Raw genomic sequence first — 18,286 nt, 5'->3', positions numbered from 1 at the left:
TGCAGCTTAAATCCAGAAGAATGATACCATCCCAGTCACGGCTGGATGTTGGCAAACTCAAGGATGAGAGGGTAGCGGAGAAGTTTGCGAACAGGCTGAGCGTGGATTTGGGGAGTCTGGGTGTTTTGGGGAAGCCTGAAGAGTTGTGCAGTGCCTTCATACCATTGACCATTGTTGCAGGACCAAGCTTAGTGGCAGAGCTGAGCTGTTCAGGGATTTGAGGTGTAAAACTATATTTGCACGAAGGGTGGACAAGGAGGCCAATGTGTGAGGAATCTCGTGAAGGGTTACAGCATCACCTGTGGTCAAGTGATTCTCATCTTCCTTACAGAGGGATTCGTGCAGTGCGATCCTCCAAGCCCGTCCCTCAGTGTACCTCAGTTACAGCGGAGGGTGGTGGGCTCTTGACAGAGGAGTCTGAAATGAAGGCCCGCTGGGCCGGTTACTCTGAGCAGCTGTACCAGGTTGACCCTCCAGCTGTTTCATTGGACATCATGGGTGTAACTATCCTGATTGCTGACCCTCCAATCAACTACGAACCACCATCGTTTGTGGAAACACACGCTGCAGTGAACCAGTCGAAAGAGGGTAAAGCTCCTGGGATCTGTGTCATCCATGCTGAACTTCTCAAGGCTTGTGGAAATGCTGTACTCATGTCGTTGCATGCAGTTCTGGGCTCTTTGTGGAACAGCCATCATCCCAACTGACTGGAAGAGGGGCCTTGGTGTCCCCCTCTCGAAAGGGAAGGGTGTTCGCCAGGACTGCAACAGCCACCAGGGGGGTGACGCTGCTCTCAGTGCCTGGCAAGGTATTTGCTCAGATAATTATTGATAGGGTTCACCACCATCTGCTTGAGCACCAGCGCCCAGAGCAGTCGGCCTTTACACCAAAGTGGTGAATGGTTGACCGTATCCTTGCTCTTCGGGTCCTCACTGACCGCAGTCGAGAGTTTCGGCAGGGGCTGCTCACAGCCTCTGTTGATCTCTCTAAAGCGTTTGATTCAGTGAATTGGGATGCCCTCTGGAATACTCTCAATCTTCGTATGGTGACACAAAACCTGATCAATCTCATTTCTGAACAATACTCTGGTACTGAGAGTGCTGTGAGGTCTGGTGGTTCCATCTCCGACTTATTTCCAGTTGTTACTGGAGTTCGTCAGGGGTGTGCACTGGCCCCACACTTTTCAGTGCTTGTATGGACTTGGTTTTGTGGAGGATGTTGGAGAGATCAAGTTGCAGTGCATCGTTTGGGAATGTCACAATCTCTGACATTTATTTTGCAGCAGTCATCTTTGCGGAGACGCTGGATATCCTTATGGGGGACCTCGAGGCTGAATTTGGAGTCAGAGCTGCTGGGATTATGGGTTTCCTGGGTCAAAACTAAGATCCAGGCTTTCATTCATATCTTGGATCCTTCTATCTTGTCTGTACCTGTTTGTGTTGAGCATGTTGAGGTCACGGAGAGATTCACTTTCCTTGGCAGTGACATTCATGTCTCTGCATGTTGTGAGCCAGAGGTCAATCTATGTCTGCTTCGGGCCTGAGGAGTCATGGATTCACTGGATCATGGAGTGTGATGCTCTCTTCCTATGCAGGAGGACGAAAGTCCGAGTCTTTAAGTCCTTGGTGCTTCCAGTCTTGCTCCACGGGCATGAGACTTGGACTCTGACCAGGAATCAGATGGAGACCTAACTCTTTCAATACCAGGTGTCTTCGGAGAATCCTTGGTTGTCGCTGGTCAGACTTTGCGTCCAATGAGCGGTTGCTGAGACAGACTCAGATGAGATTTGTTACTTGCATAAGCCATGAGTGTCAGCTGTAGCTGTGTGGACATGTGGCTTGTTTTCCTGATGCTGATCCTGCTTACCAGATTCTCAGCGAGGGAGTCTTGTGACTGGAGGAAGCTAACGGGCTGACCACATGCCTCGTGGTTGCAGCAGCTTGATCGGCATCTTAAGGAGATGGGGATGGGCTAGGCATCTTCCTGAGGGATGGCCAGACGGAGGTCCCTGGAGTACCGGCAGGAAGTGGACGCAGCATAGCGTCCATGCTCCCATACTTGACCTTACCTGTTATGTTTTTCTTGATATGTATATATATGTATATATATATATATATATATATATATATATATATATATATATATATATATATATATATATATATATATATATATATATGTATATATTTTAGTTGACAAGTTTTGGCATCAGTAATTCTGATGTTGCTGTTGCATTAATAGATGGACTTCTTGAACTATTTAGCTCGATTATTGGTTTAGAGAATGTGGGAAATGTTGCTTGCAATTTCAACAATGATGAACAACTTTTTTATATTAATACATGGTCAAGACTCGTGAAATAGATAGGACGCAGAACAGACCATGAAACAACATAACAAAGGGAAGAGCTGTGGAGAAAGTGGAAACACCAAAAGGAGCAGTGGGAGAAATTAGATTGAGACGGACAAACAAGGGATGCAGGTAACTATGAGGGGTACGGGAGAACGCAGAGGTGGACAAGATGGATACTTCAGCAAATTTTTTTGAGTGGTGGGGGTGGTTTTACGGGTGTAGAAAACATGGGTTTGGAGGGGGGATGACTTGAGATGGTATTGAACAGCTGTCTTGAAGACCTGGAGGGAAGAATGAGATTGAAACCGCAGCTTTTATTGTTTACTTTTAGGAATGTGATAATGGGGTTGGAATGAGGTCTGCTTCACTGACCTTGTTTGCTCTGGATGTGATGCATTGTAGTTTACTTGGTGCCCAAAACGCTAACAATGAAAATCAAGTGCTGCTCTTTCATCCCCATTTAACAGAATGGGAAAGTATATTTGAAAATTCTGGTTATTAAATTTGCTAATTGTATTTGTAGTCGATATCAATATGTTCTGTTATCCTAGGACATTAATAGAACAAGTAAAATGGAGAAGAAAAAAGGTTATTGTGAAATAACCAATTTATTGAATCAAGTTATCACACAAAACCTTTCTTTCGTTTTTTTTCTTTTTTTAAATATATACACTGTCGAGGCTCGTATAAGCACTAACACACAGAACGTATAACAAAGGGAGCAGGCAGGAGTCGAGAGGGGTGGGAGAGGGAAGCACAAACTAGTGGGGAACAGACATTAGATCTGTGGAAGGCAGAGGGATAGGGCAGGGTACATGGGTAAACAGGATGGACACTACAGGGACTTTCAGGTCCTTACACTACATGGATTTTCAGGAAGGAAAGCAGGGAAGTTGAAGGAGGTGGGTTTGGGGTGGATTTATGGGGGTAGAAAAGATCATGGTTTTGGATGGAGGAAGATAAGAGATGGTGGTGAACAGTTGTTTTGAAGACTGGGAGGGAAGAGTGGGATTGAACAGAGTGTGGGAGTTTATTCCAAAGGCAGGAAAACAGAGGAATGTAAGAGTGAAGGTGAGCCGTGATTCTTGATTTTGGTAGTTTCACTAGAAGGGGGTTGCTGGCGGACCTTGAGCGTTCTTTGGATATTGGGGGGGGGAGGGGGTGGATTGCAGTCAGGGCAGGGAGGACGAGGCCAGAGAGAATGGTAAAAGACCACGACCTGCCTTCGGTGAGAGAGTCAAGAGACACAAATTTGCATCTTCTTCCATTCATTTGAAGAGATGAATTTATCCAATTAATAAATAAATTCCCAAAATTCATCACAATCACAACAAGATGAAAGGGATTTGCTTATTAGTATTCATGGAGATAGAGATTGTGATGGAGCTAGATGATGAAGGATTTGGATTGATTTAGCTTGACATCAAATGGTATGACCATTCAGTACCTGGGTGGAACTTCTGATGGAAATACCACCTGAAATTGGTATTGATGTTGATACCACCTGAGATTCTGAATATGCGTACAGGGCAATACCCCTTACGCATGTTGAGAATCTGTATAGATTGTTTCATCTTTGTCCTGACCCATATGGCTATTAACGCACATAGTTCCGCCTGCTGGGCTGAGAAGTGTTTTGGCAGCTTTCCCTGCTCTAAAATGTCATACTCTGAGCATACCGCATAACCGAAAGGAAAGAAATATTATTCCAGGAATACGTACCTCTCTTTATTCAAACGTGCAATTTTAAATTACCTCTCCAAAACGCCTCTCACTGCACAACCATCCATATATTATGCACACAAATTTGTGGGGGCAAGGACGAACAATACCCATCATTCAAATTCTACCAATATCAGTGACGACTCTTTGGATCATTCACATTGTATTACACAAGCCGAAGTTTGCTTCCAAACGACACGGCTTGAACGCACTGCATTCTCAGCACGGTTTGGATGTTAACTCGGCTTCACTCTCAATCCCCGGCCTATCGTGCCTCAAATCGATGCAAAAATAAAACGTTCTTTCGTAGCTGTACGTCCTGTGTACGAACACGAACAAACACACAAAGACATAAATCGGTGATCACGGGACAAACTCGTTCACATTTAAATAGTTAACTACCGTGACCACGAACGATCACCCCCTCCTGACCACTACTGGGATTCTAATTCATTATAATTGTCTCACACGGAGGACATGCATTTTTCAACCTTCCTCCACGCAAATGCCAACTTTCGGTGCCGAAAGCACTTTGGTTTCCATGGCAAAATTTAAAATCCAAATGCCTTTTACCTTTTATCTTACTGGCCTCTCACTTTTTATTCTTCTCAACAGCCCGTGCATAACAGTGTTATAATAGCAGTTCCATTGTATTTCCGGTCATTCAAAAACTTCTCGTAATCTTTCCAAATAATCTCAAGTATCTTTACCTACTTTTATGCTTGTAATTCTAGCCAATTATAATTACACACAGTGCTTTTGAGTACTTTAATGTGAATCATAACTCCAACACTCTGTGCCATGTTCGAATCCATACACTGGGAAAGCTGTTTTAAATTTAAAAACTCATTCTCATCGCAACATGGCTCGACCCGTACAAACGTGCTCGCCCCACCAAACAACGGCCCAGCATGGCCCAGCGTCCGCCATGTCCACCCGTGCTGCGAACAGCTAGCAGGCTCGCCTTTACCATGCACAAAGGCACACAGCCCACGAGAGGCCCGGCACGCAATCCAAACTCGTGATTAATCATTCTTACAATCACACTGTCTGCACTGATACGCACTGCCTTCACAATATACTTCTGACACACGCAAACTGACGCACACACGTACCCACAAACAATGAAACGTTGCACACGAACTATTTCGACACATTCAGAACATTGATCCTATATCACCATAAAACATCCCACATTATTCCAATGCTAAACAGTTTCAGGCACAATGAACGAATATACTTTAGAAGCCTCAACACATCACTCATCATCTTTTACACATACAATTCACTCATACATTCGTCTCGCAAAAGAATCCTTAAAAGTTCAAGTCGCAATCATACATTCGTCAAAAGGGGCCCTGAAACTTAAATGATGTTTTCTTGTGAGACTTAGACCAAGGGTTACCGATCCTTACAGAACTAAATGATGTTCACAAGGTGGCCTTTAGAAATTCTTTGGCACAGTTCTACAACTGGCTTTTTTCCCCACTAAATGATTCAACTCAATTCCACAAGATTGTGTCATCCAAAGAGACACAGAGACAGGATCTGCACCTGCACAAATCCGTAACGCAACAAAAGGAGAAGGGAAGAGAACCTGTAATAGTTTCCCTTTACCTTTACTTAAGTGGCCACTTGTTTCCGCACCACTCAGCCAGCACTGCTCCGGTGTCCTCTCAAAGAGGTTCGTTAACAATTAATTAGGTATTCCTCCAGCACCCAGTCCCAAATATTGGGCGATGACTTGCCGCAACCTATCCATAAATTATTCTCGTTCTTCCTCCTTTTTTGTTTACAGCTGTTTACCTTTCCCCCAGTTTATCTCAGGTGGGCTTATGACCCATTTCAAGTGGTCAAGTAGTTGTAGTATACGGTTTCGATAATCTTGTCCATTTACCCTTCCGGTGCAATATCCAGCCACCCTGCTAATTGTCTTGTCTTTCACAATATCCTTACCGTCAGTACTGTTGCCATTAACTCGGTCACATCCCCAGAGGTAACCAAGTTTGCGTTTATGTGATGCAACATTTGTTCCCCAAACTCCTATAGGTTGTCTTCATAAATAATCTTTCATCTGCATTTTTATACCTTGCAATTCACTTTGGTTCCATTGGCGAGAGACTAAACGGGAATCATATTGGTTAGTTTGTGGGTTCCACGACATCTGCTCAATCATCGGGCATACCTTTTCAGGTCCCGTCTCAGTCGGTTTGTTGTCTTCAATTATTTTCCTCCTGTCTAATGCTACTCCCTTATAGGGGGTACCTAGCAGCTTTTAGGGTTGAACTCTCCTCCGTTACTTTGGATGTTTCCTCCCCAAGCTCACTGTGGAGCAGAGGGCATCATTACCGGTAACATTTTCTGCACCTCCTTGAGTGTGGCTTGTGCATCTTCTCAGCTTCCCTTTATGCTTGCACTTTTTGATCGCTCTTCCCTTCGGAAGCTCTCCTCGGCCCATCTGCTGAAAATTTTCCAATCCACTAGCTTCCTTGTGGATGTATCTTTCTCTCTTTCCACTAGCTCTTCTTGTAGGTTTTCTATCCTGTCCCTGTTAAATGTTCCTCCTTCAGGAAAGCTTAATTTTTGTTTTTCAGTCCACACCACCCATATCTTCACGTCTTTTGAAGTACTTGTTCCATAGTTTATACGTCGGGAGAATCGCTCTCCTTTGGCTTACCTCGGTTGTTTCCCATCTTCTCTTATTTCACTCTCGCCTTGAATGCTAGGCAGTCCTCGGAAACCCATTTACTCTGCCGTTCCTATTGCTTAGCTCCTAGCGATGCTTCCTTTGTTACCGCCCTGGCTCTCGCAACCTTTGTGCACTTGCGTCACCTTTGTCGTTAGTCCTTGGCGAATTTAACCTGCGCCTCCGCCACTCCATGACTTCAAAGTTCAAGCCTTATTCTTCTATGCAGTGCCTCCGCCATTCCTCGACTTGGCAGTTTTGCAACTCTCTACGCATCACCTATGCTGCGGCCGCGACTCAGCGATTTATATCAGCTTGCGAGATGTCAGGCCAAATAAACGTAACAAGTCCCTTATTCTGTCGTAGTGCTTACTCCCAACACTATCCCTGGATCCACCTTATTTTATACAATAAACAATATTTTCAAAGCTTACCTTTAAATTTGGGTTTGGGCCTGTGCAACGTCCATAGAGAGAAGTGGGGTGAGCCGCCTGGCCACAACAACACACCTATCGAGAGATTTCAAAAGGTCTCTTACCTTTTCTCTCATTTCCCCCCCTGGCCAGCCAGGTGCTTGCCGTCTGCCTGGCAGCAGCTCCCCTCCCCTCTCCGGACTCGGCAGACCCTGCTCGCTGCACCAAGTTCTGTCGTGGAAATTTAGGATATCTCTAAATCAGAAAATACTTTATAGTTCAATTATGATAATTTTTTGAATAATACAAATATGCAGAGGGAGTGCCTGTTGTAAAATCTCCAAGCACTTTCTAACGAGACAGAGTATTACTAACAAGGTGTGGTCTATAACTATACGCATCATTTCCAAGAAAACTAATTAATGTCAAACTACTAAGAGTGTTGTAAAGCAATAATTAATAATTAAATGTGAAAGGAAAAACAGCTCCATATCTGGCCAGGTGTGCCCTGAGGCAAGATGTGGGAGTGTGAGATCGTGGCCTCTGGTCAGGCTATGTGTGAGAAAGTAGCTCTTTGTTCGTACAGATATGATAAAGAAATGCAACATTTGCCAAAAGTCCTTGACCACTGCAGACAAATGTCCTTGCCCAAGTATCTCGAAGCATCATTTATTAAATCCACTCAAGCACACAAGTTTAACTTTATTTAATTTTCCACAGCACCGTGGTCAAATTCCAAAACTCGGTCAGCTTCAGCCGAATGTCATGCCAAGCCAGCTTGGTGCTAAAGACTCCTCGCATCATTTACGAATGTTATTTTCTCTTATCAATTGATAGCAAAATATATTATCAAACCATCTACACTGTCATCGGTGTTGTAGTGCAAGTAACTACACAAAGGTGCTCTTAACCACTGGCCCTGACTTAATGGGATTATTGACCTACTTTGCAAAGCTTTGCATTTGTTAAAAAAAAACATAATAATAATAATTTCCTTCCTTTATATATTTTGATTTTATGAAATGCATTTTATTCAACAGATGACTCGTGTCATCGCAATGGTGTGACCAATATTGGATTGCAGTCAGTTGATCCCCTAACTGAAGATGCAAGGTCAGAGTTTTTACTCATGGTTAAAGGTGGTTTGAAGACACGAAGATTTTCTGAAAATCAAGAACATTCATTTTATTTCACAATGTCCCATATTGGTAAGTTCCTAAAACTTTTTTTTCCACCTGATTTGTGTTTCAAAAGTGTGTTAATTTGCGTTAATGTGAATTTTTTACAGAAAACTCTTGGAAACTTCCTTTTGAGGAATTGCGTGTGTTTTATGCAATTTTTTTAATTTTAAACTTCAATAAGTCACAAGGAATATTGCTATCATTACCCCATGCGTGCAAAGCGAAAAGTGAGGTTTAGCAATTGGTTCACTTCGTCTGTCTGTCTGTCCACACTCATTTGTCTATTATTGAGGTACAATTCTTAGTTTTCATCAAATTATGTATTTTGAACACTGAAGAACACAGATCGGAACACAAATTGTAACACAAATCAGAACACCTGCAGTTGAGCAGTACTTTGGCAATTAATTTGGAAAAGTGTATGGATTCTCGTCCCGATCGTGCCTGCATGCACAGAAGAGTAAGGTAATTTTTATACCGTGTCTGCCTATCCAGCAGTCAAACAAAATTGAAAAGGATTGCAAACAGGAAAGTCACTGTTTTCAAGGACATGAAGGACACCAATAATCGGCATGAAGAATTAATTTAATATGATATATGTATATATAGTGCCGATAGAAAGTCTGCACCCATTTTCAATATTTTCACCTTTTGTTACCTCAAAGCCTGGAATTAAATTGTATTAAATGAGACTTTTCCCACCTTTATTTACACATCATAATCCACAACTTCAAAGTGAAAAACAAGTTCTGCTAAGTTCAATTCTGCAGCTTAAATTTTGAAATGTTGTAATGTTTAACAGATTCTCCAGGTTATGGCATGTGTAGAAATGAAATATAGCCACCAATGCTGGTGTCTCCTGGCGTTTATAAGCAATGCAATGCACACAGCGATTTGTAGCTATGATGAACAGGCATTCGATAATATGAGTGAGGAAAGTGGAAGAAAAAAAAACTTTATCATTGAGGAATCATTGCGACCTGTTTCAAGTCCAGGCATGGTTGAGCAGGTCAAAAAACATGGCAGCTTCAAACCCCAGCGAGGTAACCCAGGATATGTATAATGACCCCAGAGAGCCAGGTGGCCAAGGACATCCCTGATAAAGGATATAATAAATATGACCATGAATGATCTTCAAAAGGGGTGTTTTAATTAACCCAAACACCCAATTTTCAGTCACGCACGTTCTTGGAGTTCCCTTAGTATGCATGCAAAGTTTCAGGCTGATATGTTTCATGGTTTTGGAGTTATGGAGGACACACACACACATTTATTTGTGCCGATGTTTGCCTGTTCATTTATGCAGTTGTATAACAACGTCCCTTGTGGTGTAATAACAGCGAACATGGATTTGTTTCTCCACGGGTGGGAAGACCCTCTCGTAGACAGGCCGTTGCTGCTTTTGTGCTTGGCAGAGAGTGTCCCAGGAGCAGTGGCAGAAGGAGAGTGGCGTTTCTATATGTGGGAGAATTATGTGTTCAGCCAGTGGGTTGCTGGTTGCTGGTCCTGTAGCCCATCCCAGCCTTGTGCAATTCTACAATTTTATCCCTGATGTACTTAGACAGCTCTCCGGTCTTGCCCATTGTGGAGAGGTTGGAGTCTGATTGATTGAGTGTGGACAGCTGTCTTTTATGCAGATAACGAGTTCAAACAGGTGCAGTTAATACAGGTAATGAGTGCAGAATGGGAGGGCTTCTTAAAGACATAACTAAAAGGTCTGTGAGAGCCGGAAATCTTACTGGTTGGTCGGTGATCAAATACGTATTTCATGCAATAAAATGCAAATTAATTATTTAAAAATCATACAATGTGATTTTCAGGATTTTTGTTTTAGATTCCGTCTTTCACAGTTGAAGTGTACCTATGATAAAATTACGGACCTCAACGTGCTTTGTAAGTGGGAAAACCTGCAAAATCGGCATTGTATCAAATACTTGTTCTCCCCACTGAAGAGAGAGAGAGAGATATATATATATATATATATATATATATATATATGTATGTATGTATGTATGTATGTATGTATGTATGTATGTATGTATGTATGTATGTATGTATGTGTGTATGTATGTATGTATGTATGTATGTATGTATGTATGTATGTATGTATGTATGTATGTATGTGTATATATATATATATATATATATATATATATATATATATATGTATATGTATGTATATATGTATATATAATATTCTGTCGTGACCCTCTCGGACTAACGCCGGGAGCTCATCACGGGTGGGCCTTTCGTCCTCACCACGATAGTGCCAATCGGCCACCCGCGTGGGATAGGGTTGTTGGCCAAACTCGACCTACCTAAGTACCCACGCAGATGGTAGACCGGGCGATCGCACCTCGCCGCAGGTCAACTCCGGACACGGGCCACTTAAGCGATCCGTTCCGTACTATCGGGATAACCGAGCGGTGTTATCGTCGGCCTCGACGGTTCCGATTAATTATCGGGCGTATTAAGCCCACGACGAACCCGTTACGTGAAGCAAGATGGAGATTCAATTAAAGAAAAGACGACGCGAAACGGGAAAACAGTTCAACATAATGCACATTTATTCCGCGGCACACGGAGAGCACACATGTACAGCCAAACAGAATGCACATAAAGCAATTTAAACAATTATGCACAATAAGCAAATGTAATACGAAAAACAACAACAACAATGCAGAGCTACGACCGACTACGCGTGCACACGGCAACACTTAACAGTTTTACTTCACCAGACTGGCGCCACACACACACGTTTACACCAAACCCCAAAAGAAATGGAAGTCGCGACTTCCCTGATCCCGTCGAGTCCTCCTTCTGCGACCGCAACTCCGAGCCCCTCCGGCGTGCTCCGCGAGCTCGTGCCGCGTGTCGCTCGTGTGGTCCGCTCAACTGTATGGACGGGGTTTCGGGGAACCGGACGGGGCTTGTTCGGCGCTGTTTTCCGCCCTCGCGCACGGGTCAAAGAAGCAAGGCAGGAACCACAAAGCTCGCGACTCGAGCCAGAAGACGACCATGAAGACCAACCCTCGACCAACCACTCACTCCAACCAACCCAACAACCCTCAAGGTCCGTCCTGTTCGCCTTTTGTAGCGCGGGGCTCCGCCCTTCGCTCCGCCCCGTTTTCGGCCCCGCCTCCCTTCGAGCTTCTTGGAGAAGCCTCTCGAAGGGGGGCGTGACCTCTCGCTTTCCCTCCACCCCGCGCCGTGCAGGGGCCGGGGAAGCCAGTCTTGGCTCAGAGCCAGAGAATTATTCCCCCAAAAAGAGGCCCCCACCCTTTCTCACCTTTGACCCTTGCATCGCCCCTCCTCCACACCGAGCGCGGAGAACCTCGACGGGAAAAACAGGCGGGAAAACCCCCTAGCAGAGTTGTTGGTTTTTGTTTGTTCCCGGAGATCGTAACCGCACAGGGCCGACTGAATGGAAAGTGGTGACGATGTGGTAGCGTTGATGGTGGAGGTGGCGTGGTTGTAGTGTGGTTGGCGCTGTGGTGGGGATGGCGTGGTTGTTGAGATGCTGTTTGTTTGAAATAAAAGATAGAACACAAAAATGGCTAACTCACAGCGTCACAGCCCGAATGAATCACATTTATTCCCTCTAAACAACGGGTTTGGGGCTAACTTCACATGTACTTACAGAGATATCTCACCTACAGGATCTGAATGGTGGTTTCCGAATTTCCACAACCATAACAATATATATATATATATATATATATATATATATATATATATATATATATATATATATATATATATATATTGTTGCGGATTCGCGCCCGCCGGCGTGCGGACGGCCACGTAACTCGAATCGCGGCACGTCGCCCACCGGACGGACAATCCCGTCGTGACCCTCTCGGACTAACGCCGGGAACTAGTCATGGGTGGACCTTTCGGCCTCACCACGATCGTGCCAATCGGCCCCCACGTGGGATAGGGTTGCTCGCCAAATTCGACCTACCTAAGTACCCACACGGAGGGTAGACCGGGCGATCGCACCTCGCCGCAGGTCGACTTCGGACACGGGCCACTTTAAGCGACCCGTTCCGTTCTATCGGGATAACCGAGCGGTGTTATCGTCGGCCTCGACGGTTCGATTAATTGTCGGGCGTTTTAGCCCACGACCAACCCTTTACGTGAAGTAAGATGGAGATTCAATAAAGGAAAAGACGAAGCGAAACGGAAAACAGTTCAACATAAAGCACATTTATTTCGCGATGAATGGAAAGCACACATATACAATTACACCAAAAGCAAATGTAAAAGAAGAAGAAGAAACACACAATAATGCACAAAAAGCAAATGTAAAAGCAAAAGACAATGCAGAGCTAACCGACTACCGAGCACACGGCAACACTTATACAGTTTTACTTCACAGACGGCGCCGACAACACATATACCCAAAGCAAAAGAAAAAGGGACCACCCTTCACTATGAGGGGGCAGACGGCCTGGGGCCGAGACCACGTCGAGCCTACCCGTCTGATGAGCCGCAAAATGGCGGTGGCACTCCGACTCCGCGGGCCTCGCGGACAGTGTCTGGAATGGGGTGGGAACGGGGCCCCCTTCTCGCACTATCTCAGCGCGGGGGGAAACAGGAGGGGGTTGTTGATGCTCGGGGGAAGGAGGATATCTCCCTGGCTCGGGTCCCGCGACGAGCGTCTCCACCACGACCTCGGTCGCGTCACCGGCCTCTCCTCTCCGCAGCTCCCCGACTCTGACACGAGCACCCCTCGACTGCCTTCGCCGCCGCCACCTCTCCAAAGCTCCGTCCAACTGCCTTCTCCGACTCCTCTCTTGACTGGCTCTTCCCAACTCAACTCCGAACTGCCCCCAACTCCCAACTCAACTGCCCTTTTTAGCGAGCGAACGTGGCCCTTTATAGCCCCCCGTGGCTTCGCTCTTTCACCTTCGACCCTTTACCTCTGGCTGGCTCCCCATTGGACAGAAGAAAAGTGGGCGTGAATGCTTTTTGATCCGCGAATCTGCATATAGCGACCACACTCCGACGCACCTGGAGGCGGGGCCAAATCGCCCCACGCTCGCCGATAGGACGGAACAGAAGTGGGCGTGAGTCGTTTTTGATCCCATTGCTTCGGAAAGGCTGGTGCCTCTGCACCCGCTGCTCGGTGCGCGCCCTGCACGAGTCCAGTATCGGTGCCCACAAGCGGCGCGGGAATGGTGGTGATGCGATGGTTGCGAGGGCGAGTTGTGACGGTAAAGGTCGTGGCTGTTGTTGTGAAGCGGCGTTGCAGTTGGTGGTTGTTGTGTGATGGCTGTTGAGACGTGGTTGGTGGTGGTAGTAATGGTAGTAATGGCGGCTGGTCCAAAATAAAGATAGTAAAAGAAAAACGGCTATCTAGAGGGGTCGCAGCCCGAATGAATGACATTTATTCCCTCTAAACAACGGGTTTGGGCCTAACTACACATATACTTACAGAGATATCTCACCTAAGGGACCTGAATGGTGGTTTGCGAATTTCGTCAACCACAACAATATATATATATATATATATATATATATATATATATATATATATATATATATATATATATATATATATGTACAGTCATGCACCACTTAACGACAGGGTTACGTTCTGAGAAACGCGTCGTTAAGCGATGTCGTCGTTGTGCGAACATCATTTTTTTTTTTTTCGTTTTTGTTTTCGAACATCGTACTTACACAAACCTGGACACCTCGGCTATATGGTGTAGCCTATTGCTCCTCGGATACAAACCTGTACAGCATGTTACTGTACTGAATACTGTCGGCAATTGTAACACACATCCAAGAGAGACGGAAGACATGTTAGATTTACCTTTGTGCTGTTCATGACGGCCATCAGTGTTGTTAGAAGCAGCTTACAATCTCGTCTCGCATCGATAATAGAAAGGTGAATAATTAGCGTTTGGATTTTATAAATAAGTAATCATTGCATCGATATTATAATTTACATATGAAGAAACGAGCACTGGTCAATTGTGATATATATATATATATATATATATATATATATATATATATATATATATATATATATATATATATATATATATATATATATATATATATATATATATATACATACATATATATATATATATATATATATATATATATATATATATATATATATATATATATATATATATATATATATATATATATATATATATATATATATATATATATATATATATATATATATATATATATATATATATATATATATATATATATATATATATATATATATATATATATATATATATATATATATATATATATATATATATATATATATATATACATATATATATATATATTTTTTTTTTTCGGAACAGTGCGATTGTTTTAACAACATAAAAAGCTTCACTAAAACAAATTTGTGTTTTAATGTCAACTAAGAACAACGATTTATTCGTGGAATTCTTCAATTCAAAGGTAATTTACTTGCTGGAAGGTAAACGTGCAAACACTGGTTCAGTTTGAAATCCGATTTCCTTGAAACCCGATTTAGCACGATCCTCTTTTTTTCGCGATGACATTTTATGGACCTCAACGATCGCATTATAACGGGGCCACACTGTCGTTTATTATCATTATGAGGTATTATGTACTGTACAGTGCACATAATTGTATGTGCTATTTTTATACGAGGCTACATCACTCGGCGATCGGAATTTTTCAGTTACATTTTTTTTTTCATTTTTTTTTTCTAGAGCTGGCAGATCCGTCGTATATGCGATCCGTCGTTGCCCGGAACGTCGTTAAGCGGCGCATGACTGTATATTGTGGGCCGAGGGTCGGTGGCGAGAACGACCACTAGGTGGGGGAGGTTTGCGTCGTCTCCCACCAAATCCCCCGGAATTGTTGGCCATCGCTCGGATAACTCCGCGAGCCGGCGGGTCGTTTAACCGGCCGTGGTTGCCAATATCTCAACCGCGTAGCGTATGGTCTATTTGTGTTTAACTAATTAACCGAATTAACTACGCGATTTCGACTACCGGGAAAACCACGCCCTCAGCACGTCTTGCTCGAACCGGGTCACTCTACCGACTGCGGAAGAGTTCCAACTCCCGACTACCAACTCCGGTTCGGGTGCAGCCAAACGGAAACTGCCAAAGCCATGCCGACTGGAATTAACGGATTATCGGGGATAAAACCCCACCTAAACTCAGATCCAAACCATGCTGGATCAATTCAAGAAGGGACGGAAACGGACTGGGAACATCTCTAACAAGTTTTGTTTCCAGTAAATGAAGACACAAAGCAAGACTTAACACGAATATGCAAGAAGTATTTACAATGTTCCAAAAACACTTATTCAGTTCTACTTAAAGACAGGCTCACACACAGACACACACACAAATGAAAAGAAACCCACAGTTCTTTATTGGACCCTCGCAGCCGAGGGGAGAGAGAAGCTGGGGTCAGAGTTTGGTTCGGTACCTGGCCGTCGGAGAAAGGGGGTACTCCCTGCTGTGGCACCTGACAATGGTCGCTGGTTTCGTCCCCAGTCGCACGTGTGGGACTCGAGGTTTGTGGCGGAGCTCGGGTGGTGAATGGCCGGGATCCACTAACGGGGGTCAGGGTCGCTCTTTCCTTCCTTGTAGAGAGCCAGCAAAGATACGTTCGCCGCCTCGACGACCCTCTGCTCAACCCTCGTGACAGCAAAAACCCTTTGGTGACAGCAAAAAAACCCCCTCCAAAACCCTCCAAAAAACCCACCAAAAACTCTCCAAGACCCCAAAAAGACTCTGCAAGACCTCAAAAAGACCCCCGCCTCAGAGAATGCTTGGGAATATATTTAATTTTATTGGAGGGGCCCTTGGCGAAAACTCATCTCGCTGTCCGCCTTTGATTGGACAGGGTCCTCCGGCCCACCTTTCTGGGGCGGGGCCTCTGCCCCTGCCAGGAGACCCCAGTTACTCCTCCACGTGGCTTCGCTCTCGACGGGTAACAGTGTCAGCGCCGCGAAGATCATCGTACAAGTGTTACAACGTTTGTGGGAGCCGAGAACTGGAACCGCGAGACCCCCTCTCGGCAAGTCAAGGTACGAGCAGCCAGCGGGTGTAGTCCAGTCATTTTAGCCTCATATTTGGCCAAACTTGGAACAAATTGCAACAGAATTTTTTCCACCACAATGCATTTCTTTGAGGTCCCTAGAACACCATACTAAAAGTCCCAAAAAATCCCTATAGGGGAAAGACGCCTAATTTGCATAAATCCAAGATGGCTACCAAATTCAATATTTCGATATATTTTGGCCTCTAGGTGATTTATTTGATTTGTTTAAAGTTCGCTACTCCTAAAGTTTTGGTCCACTTACCTCCAAGAGGAAAGGGAATGACAGAAAATCAGCGCCTGGTGTGGGTTCTGTCAATGCCAGCATGTGCAAGCACCAATGAAGCCATGCAAAAGTTGAGTGATGTGTCATATGAAACTAGCGACCAGCACAAGGATACTTCAGCAGCTAGACAAGCCAGAGATGTGAAGGGCACACTTCAGCTTATCAACTACCTGACAGAAAGGTCCCCTTTTGTTGAGAATGAGTCACTGTTTAACATAGCTAATGGCATGACAGCCCAGGAAGGAGTCAACGTTGAAAGATCAAGAGAAATTGGAGAAAAGGTTCTCTCCTCAATGTTGGGCAAATCTGTAGAAGCTTTCAAATTCCGCAAAGCTGACCAAGCAGTCACGTTAGCATCACGATCAACTGTAAAGGTCTTGGGTAAATCAGTTACTGTAGATCCCCAGCTGTTATTTCAGCGACTGATTACTGTTCGAGACCGCTACCAAGATGTGCCATCTCTGTTCCAGTATGAACTCTGTAGTTACCCCCCTGCATTGTTTGAATCATCTTGTCTCCCTCTGCAGCCAAAGAAGGCAGTCCTTGCAGATACCCTTTGGAAAGCTGTGCCAGAAGAGCAACGCAAACCCAGCGGAGATGTCCAGTACGTTCTTGATGGCGGAGCATTGCTTCATAGAGTGCCATGGCCTCGAGGATCTACTTTTGAGAGTGTGAGCCAGCTATATGTTAGATATGTGACACAGAAATATGGTCCTGCTGCCATTGTGTTTGATGGATTTAGCGATGATCCAACGATTAAAGATGCCACCCACCTTAGGAGAACAGCAAATTGTGCAGGAGTTGAAGTGCACTTCACAGGTGGAATGGTTCTCCAATCTAAGAAAGAGGAGTTTCTGAACAACAAAGCCAACAAGCAGCGCTTCATATGCTTTGTAAGTGACAAACTGGAAAGAGCAGGATGCAGCGTTGACCATGCGAAGGACGATGCTGATGTCCTTATCGTCCAGACAGCTGTTGCATCTGCCAGAAGCAAGGATACTGTTGTAATAGGAAATGACACAGACTTGCTAGTTCTTCTGCTTCATCATGCTGAAATGAATGCACACGAGCTTTTCTTGAGATCTGAGTCAAAGAAATCAGCTCCACAACAAACCAGATCATGGTGCATCAAGCAAACAAAGGGGTCACTAGGCCCTCACATATGTGATCATATCCTCTTCATTCACGCCTTCCTCGGCTGCGATGTGACATCACGTCCATTTGGATTGGGGAAAGGCTTAGCTGTAAAGGAGATAAAGAAAGCGAAATTCCGTGAACAAGCTGAGGTCTTCAACTCTGTAGAAGCAGCAAAAGATGAGCTGGTGGTAGCTGGAGAAAAGGCACTTGTATCCCTGTATGGTGGTGGAGATGAACGACTCGACGCTCTACGCTACAGAAAGTTTTGTGAGAAAATCTCCAAGGGAAAATCTCACGTGGAGCCCCAAACTTTGCCACCAACATCTGCAGCTGCCGTTTATCACAGCCTTCGTGTTTATTTCCAGATAATGCAGTGGAAAGGAACAAACAGAACTATGAAGCCAGGAGAATGGGGCTGGCATGTCGTAGATGGTAA

General features: G+C 44.4%; 1 protein-coding gene across 1 annotated transcript in view; it reads left to right on the top strand.

Moving 5' to 3' along the window:
• Positions 1–18,286, top strand: part of LOC147029445 (uncharacterized) — a 127,741-nt gene that overhangs the window by 13,613 nt on the left and 95,842 nt on the right. Inside the window, 1 exon segment of the mRNA XM_085872124.1 lies at positions 8,214–8,381. Coding sequence (XP_085728250.1) covers positions 8,214–8,381 — 168 coding nt within the window.

This window comes from Eptatretus burgeri, chromosome 3, assembly GCF_056783735.1.
Source record: "Eptatretus burgeri isolate ZD-2024b chromosome 3, Ebu_testis_v1, whole genome shotgun sequence".
NCBI classification, from domain to species: Eukaryota; Metazoa; Chordata; class Myxini; order Myxiniformes; family Myxinidae; genus Eptatretus; species Eptatretus burgeri.
Note: the sequence above shows the minus strand (reverse complement) of the source record. Positions and strands in the feature narration are given on the sequence as shown.